This window comes from Idiotropiscis lumnitzeri, chromosome 13 (genome assembly GCF_059441095.1).
Source record: "Idiotropiscis lumnitzeri isolate Australia: NSW breed Sydney's pygmy pipehorse chromosome 13, RoL_Ilum_1.0, whole genome shotgun sequence".
NCBI classification, from domain to species: Eukaryota; Metazoa; Chordata; class Actinopteri; order Syngnathiformes; family Syngnathidae; genus Idiotropiscis; species Idiotropiscis lumnitzeri.
In genome coordinates, this window is record NC_142403.1 from 4,034,550 (window position 1) to 4,051,288 (window position 16,739).

Below are 16,739 nucleotides of genomic sequence, written 5' to 3' on the forward strand. Positions count from 1 at the left end.
AAATTTGAATTTTGGGCATCATGCCCTGTAGTGTGAAAATAGCTAGTGATATTTTATTCATGTGACATGCAGAAAATCAAAACTGAATTTCAAATGTGTCTTTGCGTAAGCGTGTGTGCATGTGGGGGTGTGTGTGTGTGTTTATATCATTCGCCCTCCGCTATATTCTGAACAATGAACAAAAATACATGCATTTACAACACATCAACAATAACATCCTCTCTCAACCCAGTTGGGCTTCTGACCTTTGTTCATTCTCGAGTGTATTCCAGAGGAGATTTGCTTTCTGTAGGCGTTTTCTCACTGCATTATTTCGAACGCACAGAAGAGGCAGCACAATGGCTCTTCAACCAGGCCCTTGTATATATCAAAATTGGAAGTTGGTGGGCTGTGGATTTTAATTATAATCAAGTTAGACATGTTTCCTCTGGCTCACTACTGGGCTCTTCCAGTAGCTCCCACATCCCACTCAGTGCTTTGTCTGTACACAGGTTAAATAGCTTGCACCATCGCTTAACATGTTCTTCACCATGGCAGATGCAGGGTATTGATGGCCACTTACTCTGATCAAGGATGCTGAAGTCATTGATGGGCTCATCTTCAAAGGACAAGCATCCCCCAGACTGTTCACAAGGCTTTGTAAAAACTAGCCTGTAGTGAGAGTCCAGTTTTGCATTTGTTTTCAGGGCTGTAGACTGATACTCCCCAGTCTGTTTTGCTCCCAAGGTCTCACTACATTTTTCTCCTGGACTCTCTTTCAACGGCGGGGTTACTCTGATTGAGCTCCGCTCTGAGGAGCTCCTGTGACAGGAGGCTGAGTTCATGCAGAGTGCCGTACATGATAATGAAATGACTTCTTGACTTTGAACACGACCGAACAAACCTTTGCATAGCTGGCTTTCTTTGGTGGACCTAATCTGTTTAAAGTGCTGTACAAGATCTCCCAAAGAATGTCCAAACTGCACAAACCATCGGAAAGCTTATGGCCACCCTACGCACATTCAATGCCAATGCGAAGAAGTTGTGAGCCTCATCAACTGGATCTGACATAGCAAGTTCAGGTCTGGGGTCCATATAATGCCATACAAAACGCTTTGGGAATCTCAGTCAGCCTTGTTTCTACTGCTCACTTTTTCCTAGCATGACACTGGCTCCATAAAAGACAAATGTTACCCAGTTTTCAAGAATTCACTCTTCTGTTAAGCCAACATTAGTTAAACAAGCGAGTAACGCCTTTGCCATCTGGTCTCAGATTTTCCAGTTCAACAACTTCCAGGAATATGAACTTTCTTCTTGAATTGCTGCTTTAATAGAAACTGTCACGACAGCTTTGTGACTTAAACAAGATGCCTCGTCAATTAGGGCAGCTAATTTACTGTATAATGCTGCAACGTTGCTGATGATTATGCAGTGCATCTCACTTGCAGTATGTATTATTTGTGTTGCACAATAATGTGAATGAATTGTATTAAGGCCATTTCTACACCATTCAGGCCCTGCAGCACAATGAGGCTCTCTTGCTCAGAAAAAGGTCAGTTCACTTTGGCCAGATGGTAGGTTGTTTGAAACACAGCTTTCGTTTCCACCACGTAGGCCTCAGTCCTAGTCACACTTTTGCATTCTCTTCTTCCTTTTGCTCTGCCACCTTCAGAGCCTGAGTGCGGGCCTTGGCCTCACCTCATTTCTCAGGCTGACAGACTCGTTGTTCTACTTCCCTGGCCACACACCTGAATTTCAAAGTTCGGCCATTCTCTTGAGAGTGATACACCTTGCTCCTTGTTGATCCCAATGGAGGCAACCCTGCTACAGACCGGACATCCTGTGAATCATAAACAACAACGCAGCTAGTGTCGCCACAGCCCTATGTGTGCATGCTCCTTTTCTAATGCACATATTCAAGGACACGCACACACGCCTATGCGCACACACACACACACGCACATTCGTTAGGCCTCAACATTTTTATGCCAAATTACTTTAAAATGATCAACCAGTCTAGCTCCTATAAAATTAAACTAGCTCTAAGTTAGTTAGGCTAAGTAACTTGGCTAGATGTTAGAGTTTACACCCTAAAATAGCAAACAAGCTTCATTGACACAGAGATAATCCACATTAAACTAATCTAGTAATTAACGTTTGAGTTTGACACCTGTGGTTTAGACCTTTCTGTGACTAAGGGCTATATAAATAAATACAAATTTGACTTCACTTAAATTGACTTTGCCATCCTTGAGGAAAAATGGGCAATCTGGCTCCAAGAATTACTCAATGATATGCATCGGGCTGGATTTAGAAGTGGATATACGGGATGCTGACTGAAAAATAAGTAGACATTTGGCGTATACCTGCATCTACCCTGGACGACACCACTTAGGTAAGCTAATGTTTATTTTCAAGTTGGCCTTCTCACTGCGTGTCATGCATACCATGAATAATTGTTGCTACGATTGGCTGGATTTTTTTTCCTGACAGTGTACACATAAGTAAGCGGGTACTCCAGGCAGAAAAAAAACACCTCGAGCATTTTTAGAACCGAGTTACTCAAATTACTCGGGGGTTCGTTTCACCCGTAAATGCTTCCTTTGAAAAGAATTCACAGAGGAAATATACTTAAGTTTCACCTGACAAGTTTCTCTTGTGTTCTTTAATCAGTTGAGAAGCAGCAACATTTTTAGGGGAAGCTGTCATGCTGCTGTCTTATTCTCACCCCGACCCCCACGCTCCGAGGTGCACTGGCAGGCCAATGGTGTAAACACTATAAATATTTTCACATTACCCAATCGCACCTGCGTCCATCACCCCATCCTTGCGCTACACTACGGGCCTGTGGCTATAAAACTTGGTGGAAGCCGGGCTCAAGTACCATCGCTTATTTTACCTACTGGTCCCAACTCCAAAACCAGCCAATACATTTATGTCCTCATTCCACCTTCACCGCATTCACTAATTTAAGATTCAGGACAGTGTTTTTTCCTACTGATAATCCTCTACTTGTCCCTCCTTACTTTTTCTTCCATACACTTCTACCTGTCTGTTCTGAGTCATTTTTCTTTTCTCTCATTTCCGGTGACTTTGATCACTGCACACTCAGGCACACGCTCTCCATCTCAAAACAGCCGTAATAATTGCAGATGAGTGTTCCAATGAAAGCCACTAATCAACACTAACCTTAATTTAAAATATAATCTGATATTAGCCATCTGCGCTTTGGGTAAATTGGATTTCACATTTGAAGGACAAAAGGAGAATTGAGCTGGTGAAACAGCAACATTCAAGGCCATACTTTTGTTCTGGACTTAAATCTGTTCTGGTCTTTTTGTTTCGACTTGGCAGGTTGCCTATGCTGAAGTGGCTTCATTAAGCACTCTTGCTTCCTCCCATATTGAAATACATGTATGGTAGGTTGATTGGAGATTTTGAAATGTCTACTGACCTATCTTGCCCAAAGTCAGTTGATATACACTCTTTCTCACCAGTGACGTCTAACAGGAAATGTGGTAGAAAATAGAAGGATGATTAGATAGAACGGGAAAGCTACTGGCCCTGCGATTGGCTGGCAACCAGTTCAAGGTGTACCCCACCGATTGCCTGCAACCTTCATGAAAATATGGTTTGGATAATGGATGGATGGAAAGCTAACATGTATCGGCATGATATATCCCATTTTTTTGTATGCTTTTCTAGTTCTATTTGCAACAAATAGTTCCACACAAATAGTTAACACTAATCTAACCCACCTTAACAAGCTTTTCTGAAAGCAAGCCCACAACTTACAATAACGTCCACCTGACAATACGAGCCACTGCAGCATATCAAATCATTTGGCTTGCTGAGTCTTCGGTTGGTGAATAATTGGCTGATCCATACATCTGTAGTCTTGCATGAATCATTGATGCTCACACGCTATCACTCTGCGCTCCCCAGGCTCCCGCGGCCCCTGTCTTTTCTGCTTCTTCTTCTTCTTAAAGATGACTCTTAAAATGAAAACCTTTGTTCGAACTACATGCACTGCAATTCCAGGAGAAGAGAATCTGTGCACTTTATTATGCAGAGAAGACTCCAACTTTAGTATCCAGCAATAATTGGAGTCGTATATTCCTTATATGGGATACTCTTATACGGTGAACAAATTACACTCTGCAAACTCGTGTAAAATATGTTCACGTATATACCACAAGCCCGTTTGGCGGCGATTGGTTGCGAGTGTTTTCGAAGGCTGCGAATGTTGCCTTTGCATCACAGTTTGTCAAGGTTACTTGAATGTCGCACTTTGCCAACAATTTTATAGATTTTTGTTGTCGCAAGAACATTTTTGAACATCAAAATTCCCTTGCGACAAGAAAAGTACAAGAGAAAAACTGCCAGACATCTGACATTCGTTTGGCAAACATTTGCGACCTTGAACCAACGCTGACATGAACGCATATTTTTCTACCTTCGACAACAGCCAGAAATGTTCGCTCCTCAGTGGCATCGGGGGCTTTAGGCTGCCGAAGCCAGTATAAAATTGAATGACCAAACCTTCAAGGGGACGTCAACCCAATAAGATGTCCAATGCACCTTCGCTAGTCTAAACATGGCATTCTTATTAATATTACATTTTGCGAAATATGAGTAAAGCACTTTTTTCGCCAACTCAAGTGGCCATTTTGTCACTTCTGTTGTCTTGAAGATGACATTAAAGTTGAGCAGGGCTCAGGTAATTACCAATCATGGCTCACGTGTTTTCTGAAGCTAAAAAATTTGGGGTTGACTTCCCCTTTAACAAGTATTCCATTTTAATCTATTGTGTAAACATCACCTAATTGCCCTTTGACAAAGAATTCCACTTCCATCAGCCAATCTACTCTTTAAACAATAATAATCTTTCCATATGATTAACTAACATTCAGCTACTGTTTTAGACGAATTATATTTGCAAACTGCATTTTAATTCCAGTTAAATTAGATTGGGACACATGTGCTATATTAAAAAGCAATTTCTTTCAAGTGGCCACTTCCCTTTTCCCCGGCAAAGAGGAGTGAAAACCACACTTCTTTAGATACTACAACTATTATTATTTCTCACATTTGATTTTATGGCTATAACTTAATTATCTTTTCACAGCCTGAATAATAATGAATATTGTATTTAATACTTTGCTATTTTGATGATCAGAGTAAAAAAAAAATAGCACTGCTGTAAAACAATTTTGCACGTAAATATGTGTTATAGTTTAGAATCAGTATAGGCAATGCCTTTTATTGTCATTATTATTGTCATTGCCATTATATCTGTGATGTAATTCTGTTGGTTTCCAGATCATTCTCAATAATTTGAAGCAAATAATATTAATAAATATTGCTGAGAAATGATTTGAATGATATATTTGGGCACAAACAACAAACAATAATCCAAGGATTAACAGTCACCATACATTGCATTTCGTCCTGCACAGTCAAATGAGAGCCAATAACAGAGCTAAACTGACATTTCCATTGGTACTCTCATTATTATTATTATACCAGACTGTTGTTGTGCTGCATTTTGCAAGTAGGTGTTACTATTACCTGTAGGTTGTTCATGTCATGCATGTCAAGGGACTCAAAATGTGAGAAATACGCCCATGCATACCGTTCAGTGTTATGTGGCATGTCTTCAAACGTTTTTCTTAAAACCCGTCAAGTAAACGTGCTTAAATGTGTATGCAATCCTGCCTTGCCCATGTACCCGATCGTATGTTAAATGATCACAGTATATTCCTCCCACGTGCCTTTGTTTTGACAATGTGTCTTACTGTGACAGACAGTGAGTCAAGGGCAACGTATATCACCGGCAAGCCTCAAACACACGCCTCATGTTAAATAAATTATCTCGGCATTAGCCTGTGAGGCTATGAACTGTCTAAATCAATCAGCAGTGAGGTTAGCTTAGATGCCAGGAAGGCTGCCGATGAGCTGTTGCGGTGTCGTGCTGAAATGCTCCAATTCCCTCCTTCCTTGTGAAGGGAAATTAAGAAGGTAGTTAATCAAAAGTTCATTAGCATACAGCGCTGAGCTCAGTCCACCCATACACCCTGCACATTATAGTCACTTAGGCAGACCTTGTGAGGGGAATAACAAATCCCAGGCACTTTTCAATGGGAATTTGTTGGAGAAAAAAAAGACCGCATTGGCCTTGAAGTGCTAAATTACTTTTTTGACCTCAGGGCCACCAAAACTTATTTAAAATTCTCAGTGTTGTTTCCAAACCACTACCCAAAATTGCACTCATTGTCCTCGAGATGTCTGCTGAGGAACAAATACGCGTGGTAAACACTTAAACGCTATGAAGCTTTCTGCAAATATATATTTTTTTAATTTTAGGATCATTGTTTCAGTCTGGGCATGGTGGGCGACTGGTTAGCTCGATGGCCTCACAATACGGTGGTCGTGGGTTTGATTCCGGCTCCGGCGTTCCTGTGTGGAGTTTGCATGTTCTTCCCGTACCTGGGTGGGTTTTCTCCGGGGACTCCGGTTTCCTCCCACATTCAAAAACTTGCATGGCAGGTTGATTGGACACTCTAAATTACTCCTATGTTTAAGTGTGAGCGTGTATGGTTGTTTGTCTATGTGTGCCCTGCGATTGGCTGGCAACAGGTCCAGGGTGTACCCCGCCTCCTGCCCGAAGATGGTAGGGGCACCCCCGTGACACTTGTGAGGAGAAGCACAGTAGATAATATGAGGAATGACTCAAATGCTTCATGGAAACGTTCTTATTAAGGCATGTGGAAGTCGTTTTAATGAAGCACTATAAAATTCCACATGTGGGTAGAGAACCCAAAAAGGTTTTAAAATACGGATCAAGTAAGCATAAAAATTAGACCTCGAGTTAGAGTGAATAAGCACTGAGTACCCGGCGAGTTACTCCTGATTTATTTTTTTTTTTTTTTTGTCAGAGCAGAATGATTAATAGTCAAAAAATAAATAAGAAAAGTCAAATTGAAATGGTCACTCCAAAACAGAGATAAATGAATTTCATTAAATGACATGGTAGGTGATGAGAAATTTATCCACAAAAACCTTTAAATGAAGTTTTAAATGAACTGTCTTTGACGACGATCATCAGTGAAGGGGCACCCAGCTGGGATTGATTGACATAAATTTGGAACGTATTCCACACCCTGAAACTCATTTAAATTAATTGAATGGCACGCCAGAGCCCACTGCTCTCCTTCCTCTCACAGTTCCCAAGAGCAGCATTATGTGCATGGAAAAGAGACGCTTTGTAAAAGTCAAAGACCCAACACATACGCACGAGTGTTATTCAGTTCCCTCAGCAGTTTTAACTGTTGTGTGCTTGGCCAGTCTCGCTCTCTCACTGATTTGGAAAATTCACATGAGAGATTGTTGTTATTTTATAGCATCCCCAGCATTTTAAAAATGCTCACAAAAGATGCTTCCTGATCATGGAGAGTGTTGTGTGATCAACAGGGAATAACTTTTTAGATCAATAGACATGTTTCCAGTTAGTAATGTGTGATATTACGATATATATCTTTGTGAGATATAACCGCTGCATTCCTACCATACAACCCTGTATTATTTATGCCATTATTTTGCTGTGAGGGGTATTGGATTGCTCTGCTACTCCACGAAAGAAGCATCCCAAGACACAGTCACTCGCCAGTCATGACTCATCGATCCAAAATAAATCCAAATCCTTTACGAATGTAAAAGTTGGATTAATTGTAGATTGATTGAGGGAGGGGTGTGGGGATGACATGCTAAAGATGCGACACTGGTCACCAGTGAGCTGAGTCCAATAAATGTAATCTGCACGATGTGCACTTTTTGTGTGACAAGAGTGACTTTAGATGCTCGACAACTTGAACGCTGCACTAACATTGTAAGAACAATGAAAGAAGGTTAATGTAACTGCAGGAGCACTACTGCTTTGCGGTAACATGTGTTTATCGCCTGCAATTATTAATTTACGACACTGCTAAAGGAGCATGGATGTAAACAACATTGCATATTACATTGCATTACGATGTGCACGACAACAGTGGCCATTCCTTAAAAAGTGGTTAAACTACGAACGTATTTTGAATGGTATCTCTTTTTTCTTGAATTTTTTTAAGTTGTCTTTTATTCATTTTTATCGGGTTTCCTCTTTTACATGTCTTTTGTAAATACATGGAAAATTATCTCAAATTTATTAGGGCTGTCAAAATTAAAGCATTAACTCAGGTGATTAATCCCCAAAAATTTAACTCAGTTAAATATTTGAACTCAGTTAACTCAGTTTGATTTACTTAAAAAATAATTTGCATACTTTGCAAATATTGTGCCGTATTAGCTGTCTTTCGCACATCTCAGAACAAAACACAGTGTTTAAGTTACCACCGGGCCTTGCAAACCAACACTGCTGGAGTGTGGCACTTGTGGGCAGTTTTGAGAAATGTTTTGAAAATAAAAAGATGTCTCCACTTAGATCGTATTCAAGAATCCAAGAAAGCTATTAGAACAGTCTTTGAATTAAATATACTTCATATTTGGTGATTTTGCATCAATTCCAAGATATTATTTAAGTAAATATCTGTTATAAGCTTCGCAAAAAAATAGTAGTTGATAAATTTGATTAATCATGGAATTTTTTGTGATTTATTAGTGAAAAAATTAATCACTTGACAGCACTCAAATTTATATAATTTAAGTGAGAATAGTATATCAGGAATATCGGGATATACAGTATGAGATTATAAGGCATTTTGTCCGTATTGCGCAGCACCGTTTCCAGTTGTCTGAAACAGCAGATGAGATTGGAATGAGACTCATCAGGATCATGCTCGTGGTCAAAAATCTATAATTTATGAAGATATTTTGTATGCGCCTATATTACAATCTTGGGTTTGAGTTCCACTGGTTTTCCGTGTGTGTGTGGGGGGGTGTGCTTGTGGGGGTGTGTGTGAATGTGTGTGTGTGTGAGAGCTCGGGGGAAAGGGTGATTTTAATTTATTGATACTTTTCTTTTTAAATATGTAAAAAGCTGTATTCACATTCAAATGATCATTTCTGTCATTTGTTTCATAGACATATGATCGTATTATATCATCGAGTCACCATATTACACTGGTCAGGCAATTAGTTTGCTGATCGGTGCATGTGGCGCATGTAGTGGGCACATTCGAGTGTTGATCATTTCCAGCTGCAAGGTAACCCGATTTACCCAATTGTTGGATTGACTCTCTGGTTCTCTCCTTTCTCTCATTGTTCACGACAGGTCGGCAGACCTGTCCACCAGAGAAGTTTGACTGCGGTGGGACGGCCACCAAGTGCGTCTCGTTGTCATGGCGATGTGATGGAGAAAGGGACTGTGAGAATGGGGCAGATGAAGAGCACTGTGCCGCAGGTGAGTTGATTTTCACTTGTATTTGTTAAGTGACCTATGACAATCATGAAACAAATACTCTTTAGAGCTTCAATTGCACACACCCTGATTTCCTAAAACATAAAAATGATTATGATAATAAATGTTTGACCCTGACATTTTCTCTGGCTGTTGGTAGTACAAACATCCAACGGAGTAAATTATTAGCAATGAGAAAGATGGTACTTTGTAGAAATGTTGGATATGGACAAAATATCTGCATAAAGATATATATTCACTCCTCATATATAAACAAATATAAGTTGACGAGACTGTGCTAGTTCTCAATTGTACAATGCAGGATATTAACATGTATTATATTGTGTAAAAATTACTTATCTTCACAACTATATATACTGAATGGAGCTTTTTTTCCCCTGCAACTCTTCCAGTCACAGACACATGCCTTTGTTATATCCCCTTTTTAGTTTCCATTTACCCTCATCTGTCGACACAAAAGTTAATGGGAGATAATATGATCATTTTATTGCCTCTCATCCACATGACCTGTGCGAACACGAAAAAGTCAAGCTCTAAAATAATTCATGAATGTCTGGATGATGATTGATTTTCTGCCCGGTTTTGAGGGGCTCCCTGAGAGTGACTTGATGTTGTAAAACAATATTAAAACCTGTGAGGATTATCGTTTCATCTATAATTCAAGGTAAAAGTGATGAAAAGCAATCTGACATTTCGGGGGAAATTACCTCAAAGCTTACACATAAAAGCGCAGTATAATTATTTATTCCATGTTACATTTTTTTGTCATATTAAAAGTACGGTGAATGGTCAGTTCTCACTTTTAAAAGAAGTGAAGTTGTTTTATGTCGTTTTTTTTAATGTTGCACAACCACACCGTATAAAAAAATGTATGTCCAGTATGATACTCTTTTTCCTGGTCAATACCAATCAATAGACGTAATTGATCAACTGATATTTGGAGTTGATATTTGTGAAAAAGGCGAAAATACTGGTGTCAAAATTTTAAGTAATACAATCTCCCAACCGTTGACTTCATTTAGATTATTTAAAACTTTTATTAACCTGCTTTTCATATTTTTTTTCAGTCTTAGAAAAAGCAAAACGTGCCCTAGACCGCGCATAGAAGCACTATGTCTGATAACGTCATATGAAAAAAATTCATAAAGTTTTCCCATTAGAGTAACTTTTACAATATGTCATTGTAATTGTTCACTCATTATCATCTTCATTTTAAATGTCAAAACAAAAAAGTGCATCCTCAACGCAGCTACTGGCAAGCAGGTCACCAGCGTAAGGTGTCCGCAAAGAATCTAAAATATTAAAATAATCCACAGTTTTTATTGATCCCATCGATCCGGCTGTTGGGTTTTTTAAGATAGCCAATGCGCCAAAATGTTGAATATCGGCCATGATAATCAGCTAGCACTCGGATGCATGTACAGTATGCAAGCTCACGGCGTGGTCTATAAAGGAGGAGGAACAGGGTTATTTACAGTAGACCGCATCGATTAGCACGTCTGCCTCACCATTGTAAGGGTCAGAGTTTGAATCTTCTAAGGCTCTGACCTTCCTGTGTGGAGTTTGCATGTTTTCCTTGTGCTTTTGCTCATTTTTCTCTGTGTACTTTGACTTTGTTCACTTGCATGTTGTAGTAATTGAAGACTGTCTAGAGTTGTGAGTGTGAACAGTGAATAGTTGTTTGTGCGCGCCCTGTTATTGTCAGGCGACCAGTCCAGGGTGTAACATGCCTCTCACACAAGGTTTGCCAGGCTAAACTGCTGTCTGCTTCAATCTGAGGGTTGAGAGAATCCACTAGTTACATTTGGCTGCAGGGAATGCTAGCTTAAAAAAAAACGGTTTGGCATTTGTTCTTTTTCTGATCTCTAAAGTCAAATATAATTTTGTAAAGTCAAGCATTCTTAAATGACAACAGACTATTGTGGGACTTAACGAGTCTCACAGTCGCCAAATCCAAAAGGACGTCAACCCGTGATTCAATTAAGTTCGTTTAATTGAGTTGTCAACACTCTTGGCAGTGAATTGCCTTAAATGTTAATTGTTTGTCCCTGCTTCATGTTCTTTCACTGCGAAATAAATAATAATTGCGAGTTGAGTCTTTTGTAATCACCTTATGTGTTTATCCACACACTGCACTTACTTAATTTTAGGGAGAAAATGCTGGGTGTCTCCTTAATTGCTGATTAGAAGTGGGAAATGTTTTGCTCCCTGTAAGGCTGTCATTTTCAGTCCCATGATCAAAGGCTCAGGAATGACTTTTTTTTTTTATATCTGCTTCACGGTGATATGAACCATCCACTCCAAGTCAAATTATTCAGGCCCCATTTTGAAGAGAATGTGCTGAGAGCTTTTCATCATCAAAGTCTGACGCAGTATGATACTTGTTGATTTGATTTTTTTTTTTTTCTAAATCAAGCATCATGACTAGAAATGTGGGAACTTGTATGAATGGTTGCATGGCACTGGGTGTCCTGTTTTTGTCTGGTGATCGGGTTTGGCCCCAAGTCTCTGTCCCTCTACCTTATCTAAGAAAATGGATTCATAAATTGAGTTGAAAGATGTTGCATCAACTGGATGCTAATAACAAAACAGATTCAAACAAGCATCAGTCTGAAATAGAGATGCACTGTTGTCCCATTCAGGATTTGGACTGCAATAGCCAAGATGAACTGTTTATTTGCTGTATGTTGGGGACTTTCACAGATTTTTTTTTTTGCTTCACTTTGAGTTATTTGTCTGCAGTGACTATGTGCTTGCAAGTAGGTTAGGCTCTGGGAGGAAGTGGGCTAAGCAGAAACGTAGAGGCAGGCAGACAGAGAGAAAAGACTGTAGTCTGAGAAACTCCCACCGGCCCTGGGGACCTGTTGCTCTTTTAACATCACTTGTGCTGCGATGTTACATTACAGCAAGCCTCGACGGCAGGATCAATGCCCACTGGGGATGTGTTGGTGTTTTATGGCAAGGCAGTGAAGAGCCGTGTGTGGGGGTGAGACGGCGTGCATTTGCTTGTATTTGTGTTTGCTTGTGTGACATTCGAGGAAGAAGCAGAGGGTGGGCAGAGAACAAAATGATGCAAACTATACTCACATGGAAATAATGCCCCTTGGTGCACACTAAATGAATCCTCCACTCTATCATTTAATAATAGACCAAAGAGAAGCAAGAAGAGTCCACCCACGTGAAAAATTACTGGTGCAGGATTTAGCTTCCTCATTCTTCAGAGGTGTCTGTAGCCTCTTATGTTGATATTTTTTTTTCTATGACGTCCTCCTTCATTTCCAATTCTTTGACTGCTCTCACTGTGTGCGTAGGTGGAATGTAATGCATCAAGGATCACAAGCAAGCTCATATGCACCCAAAGGCTGTTGCACTTTTGTTTTAGGTTCAAGCAGCATCAATCTGCTCAATGATACCTTAGCTTCATATGCATTCGGAGTCACTTTTTCCTCGAGATGAAAGCTGAGCAGTCACAAGGTTTGCACCATCCAGAGGAGACACAAAAGAAGATAAAACGACAGGATGTTTTCCTGACATGGTGTCAGGTTTACCAATTGGACATTTCATAAACAGACCATCAATGAAGAGGAAGACGCTCCAAAATTAGCTTGGAAGGAGAACGAAGAGAAAGTCTGTGTCAAATGCTTGCATGTCTGCCTCACATTTAACGGATTCCGGGTGTGCATCTCTGACCTCTTCTATGAGGAGGATGGTGTTCCCGTGCTTGGGCTTTCTCTGGTTACTCGAGGTCTTCCTCATGACAAAAACACAGCTGCTTGCTTCAACTCATCATCCTAAATTGTTCTTAGTTGAGAATGTGAGTCTGACTGGTTGTCTATGCCCTGTTCGTAGTGTCCAGTACAATCTGGATCGATGGATGTTTTCTTGACAGAGAGACTATGACCAAATATGTGTCACCATACTAAGATGAGCCACAGGAGTGATGCCAGTTACAAACTTACTTAAAGGGCTCGTGGTGCCAAGATGGCCCATTTTTCAATAACAATCCAAATTTTTGACTGGATTTTGATTTGAAAACTGCCCCTTATAAAATAAGGGATATGGCCACGCCCCTTCTCCACCCTCCATGTCTTGGTGGGAGTCACGGGAGGGGCCGAACACAATTTTTCCATTCAGTCATTATAAATGCATCGCTAATAATATCAAACTAACGCGACCAACCGGCCCTAAAATGAATGTGGGTATCTCTACTTGCACCCACTTCACCCTCTGAAAACGTCAAAAAACGATTTGCCTTTCCAATGTTGACTTAAAAGACAATGAAGAAATGAGCAGCTTATATGCATTTTCTGACGCACCAAGTTACGCAAACATAATGTGTTCCGATTAGCTTTTTGTAAGGTTAATTGTTACTAAGTCCTTTTATATTAGAGCTTAATCCATAAGCGTTAGCTTGACTTGCTCCTTTTTTTATACGGAGGCCGATCAGGGAGTGTGCTGACACCACTCATCCAAAAATGATGCGTCCAATATGACACTCGGCTGGAACTTTTGTCCTCTGAATCTGAAGTCCGCCAATCCATTTTTGCACTGAATATGATCACTATTGTCGTACGTGGCCGTGGATGTTTTCAAAGTCCAACTAAAACCGGAGTTATCGTTTAACTCACTATATGACTATCGGACATTGCCACGCCTGAAGTGGTCCTTCCAAAAGCACACGCCACTCAGCAACGCAAAACGTTCAAAACGATCACCTCTAGGGTTCGTTGATGATGTGTTTATCTGAAATCGACACCCACCCTGACTGGTGCAAGCAGTGGCGGTCGCGAATGTACTCGATGGCACAGAACCGCATGTCTGGATGGTAAGAAGCCGTTCTGCTAACCTCACCGGTTTAGTGACCAAAAGGTAATTGCCGCTTTTAGGGTTGCTGTTCTTTTTTATTACCACCACAGTGGCTGGCTACTGTTAGCCGTGGTTCGGGGAAATATCTATGCCGGTTGGCAGTTGCATAGCTCAATGTTTGAAATATAACCAGTCGGGTTTCATGTGCGCCTTCTTCCTCTTCTCCGGCACGGTATTTTTGATTTTGCGGAGGTGATCACAGTTTTTGCTCATATGAACTCAGATTTGATCCAAACTATTTAGCAAAATAGGCAATGAGTTTCCGTTTTATCCAACAGATCTGACAAAGCAAGCAATATTACAATGCTTACCTCACTGATGTGATGTAAAATATGAGTGTTGCGTGAAGCATCACACCCTAATCCAGCAATTTCCTTTAACAGCAGCTATAAAAGCATTTTTCCAGGTGTGCACAGTTTTGATCCTATACCTCCAAAGGTTCATTATTAGCAGCTCCTTGTAAAAGCCATCTATACAGAACAACAAGGAAGAATTGCGGGAGCTTTTTGCTCTAACAAGGAAGAATTATTCTCAGTGCCAGAGTGAGTAATTACTAATTTCCAGAGTGCAGCCGACACAAATTTTAAACTGAAAACTCATCGTGTACATACTACTACTATCCAGTAGGCCTTACATTAAAGAACACCTGTATATATTACCCCCTTACCCCCACACACACACCTAAACACATTATTTTTTTTAATCTGTACTCTCGTATCATAGACTCCCCCAATTTGCTCGTATCCCTGCTCCAGAAATCAATTTTTTTACATAATAATAATTTGATAGATTTGGGATTTCTAAAATTCAAACACAGATTTTTGCACAGAAAAACAAGTTATCTTACCTTTGCAGTCATATTTTTTGTTGCTCACCAAGAAAGAGAGGAACCAGAAAATAGCCATACATAAACTAAAAAATGATGACTTGATGTTTTGGACTAACGTAGCCTTAAAATGGACATGCATAAAGGGAGACATGTAGAGTATGAAAAGCCTGTGGAGGATTTCCATCAATTTTTCTGCTTCTGTCCTTCTGTTGTGAAAAATGGTAGCATGTATTGAATAACAATTTGAATTCTGTTTATTTTCTTTGCACTTAACATTTTGCATTTGCTTTGGGCGATGGCGTTCCTTCATCATTGAAGTTAGAATTCCTCTTGAGTGAGAGATTTTAAAGTGGCTAGTTGAACAGCTTCTGTCTATAGTAACCTCAAAAAAATGTATCACTACTTAAGCAATACAATCAACAGTTGTTTTACCAGTTATGTGAGTAAGATACCAGTCCGTTTTTTTGTTTTTTTTTGGGTGAGGGGGGGTTGTATCACAAAACATGTGCTGTCCTCCGGAGTATCCTCAGAAGTGGAATGTGCAGCAAGTGTCACACTGAAGGTGCCATTCATCTGTTGGTATGCATCCGGTTATCAAGTGTGAAATAGACTGATTGATTTCCTGCACGGATGCATGAAGAAAAGGCATAAATATTTAATAAAATAGATGACTGTAATGCTTGTCTAGTCAAGTGCACGGGTCATTAAGCCACTAAAATAACCCCAGGTGCTGCTGATTTTGTTTTCACGTCTTACTTTGATAAATGAATTGTGAATAATCAAACTGCTTTTGTAGTGTACTGTTGTCATTTGCAAGCACAGATGATAACTGAAGACAAACACGCTACCAGTACATGGTTCATTTAACGACATGTTAAACTCGTCTGTTGAATTTCATGCTCTAAAAACATGAAACCACATATGCTTCCATGTGTTTAGTGTGGATCTGTATCGGTCTGTGTTCAAGTGTGGTTTGTCAGAGATTTTGTCCTTTTGAAATGTGTGTGTCCCACGCAGGCCTGCTAAATATACATTATCAATTGTCCTTGAGGACAAGGTTAACGAGCTTAGTCTTATCCCCCTGATTCATCTCGCTCATTATTGGTCGGTCAACATGGGATGGGATTTACTGAAAGTTCTAGAACCTCCATATTGGGCAGGTTGCTGGTTTTATATCCTTTGAGTTATGTTCTGCATGCTCCTTAAAGGGACACTTCACTGACGTTAACATTGGCATTATATTATTATTACATTATATGACATTATATGATAGGTTTGCATGTAAAAATGACATCAGTACTAAAATGCTTCCCCCTAAAAGACTCTTTAGTGATTTAAGGGTTTTTTTTGTGATGAGATTTATGACAATTGGCACGCCCCTTTTGGAGTAAGAGAAAGTATCCGTTTTTCAAGTCGACACTTATTTCCTAATTTCTCAAAAAAGAATAGATAGAAAAAGAAAATAATTCTAGTTTCCTGATTAAAAAATTTACAAACCGAGCTTGCACAATTTCGGAAAGCATTGCAATCCCTTTGTAACTAATCCTTTGTCCATTGCTATCTGATCACTTATCTGTACTGTTCTTTTAATCTGCTGAACGCACCTGGGGTCATTTTTGGTCGAGGATGCTTGTTCTACCCAGTATCACCAAG

At 39.9% G+C, this 16,739-nt stretch overlaps 1 protein-coding gene across 3 annotated transcripts in view; it reads left to right on the forward strand.

Annotated features, from left to right (window-relative positions):
• The window catches only part of lrp8 (low density lipoprotein receptor-related protein 8, apolipoprotein e receptor), a 167,993-nt gene that overhangs the window by 86,084 nt on the left and 65,170 nt on the right, over positions 1-16,739 (forward strand). For all 3 annotated transcript variants that reach the window (XM_088313999.1, XM_088313997.1, XM_088313998.1), the window contains exon 4: positions 9,245-9,373. In XM_088313999.1, the coding sequence (XP_088170125.1) occupies positions 9,245-9,373 (129 nt within the window). The remainder of the gene's footprint in view (positions 1-9,244; positions 9,374-16,739) is intronic.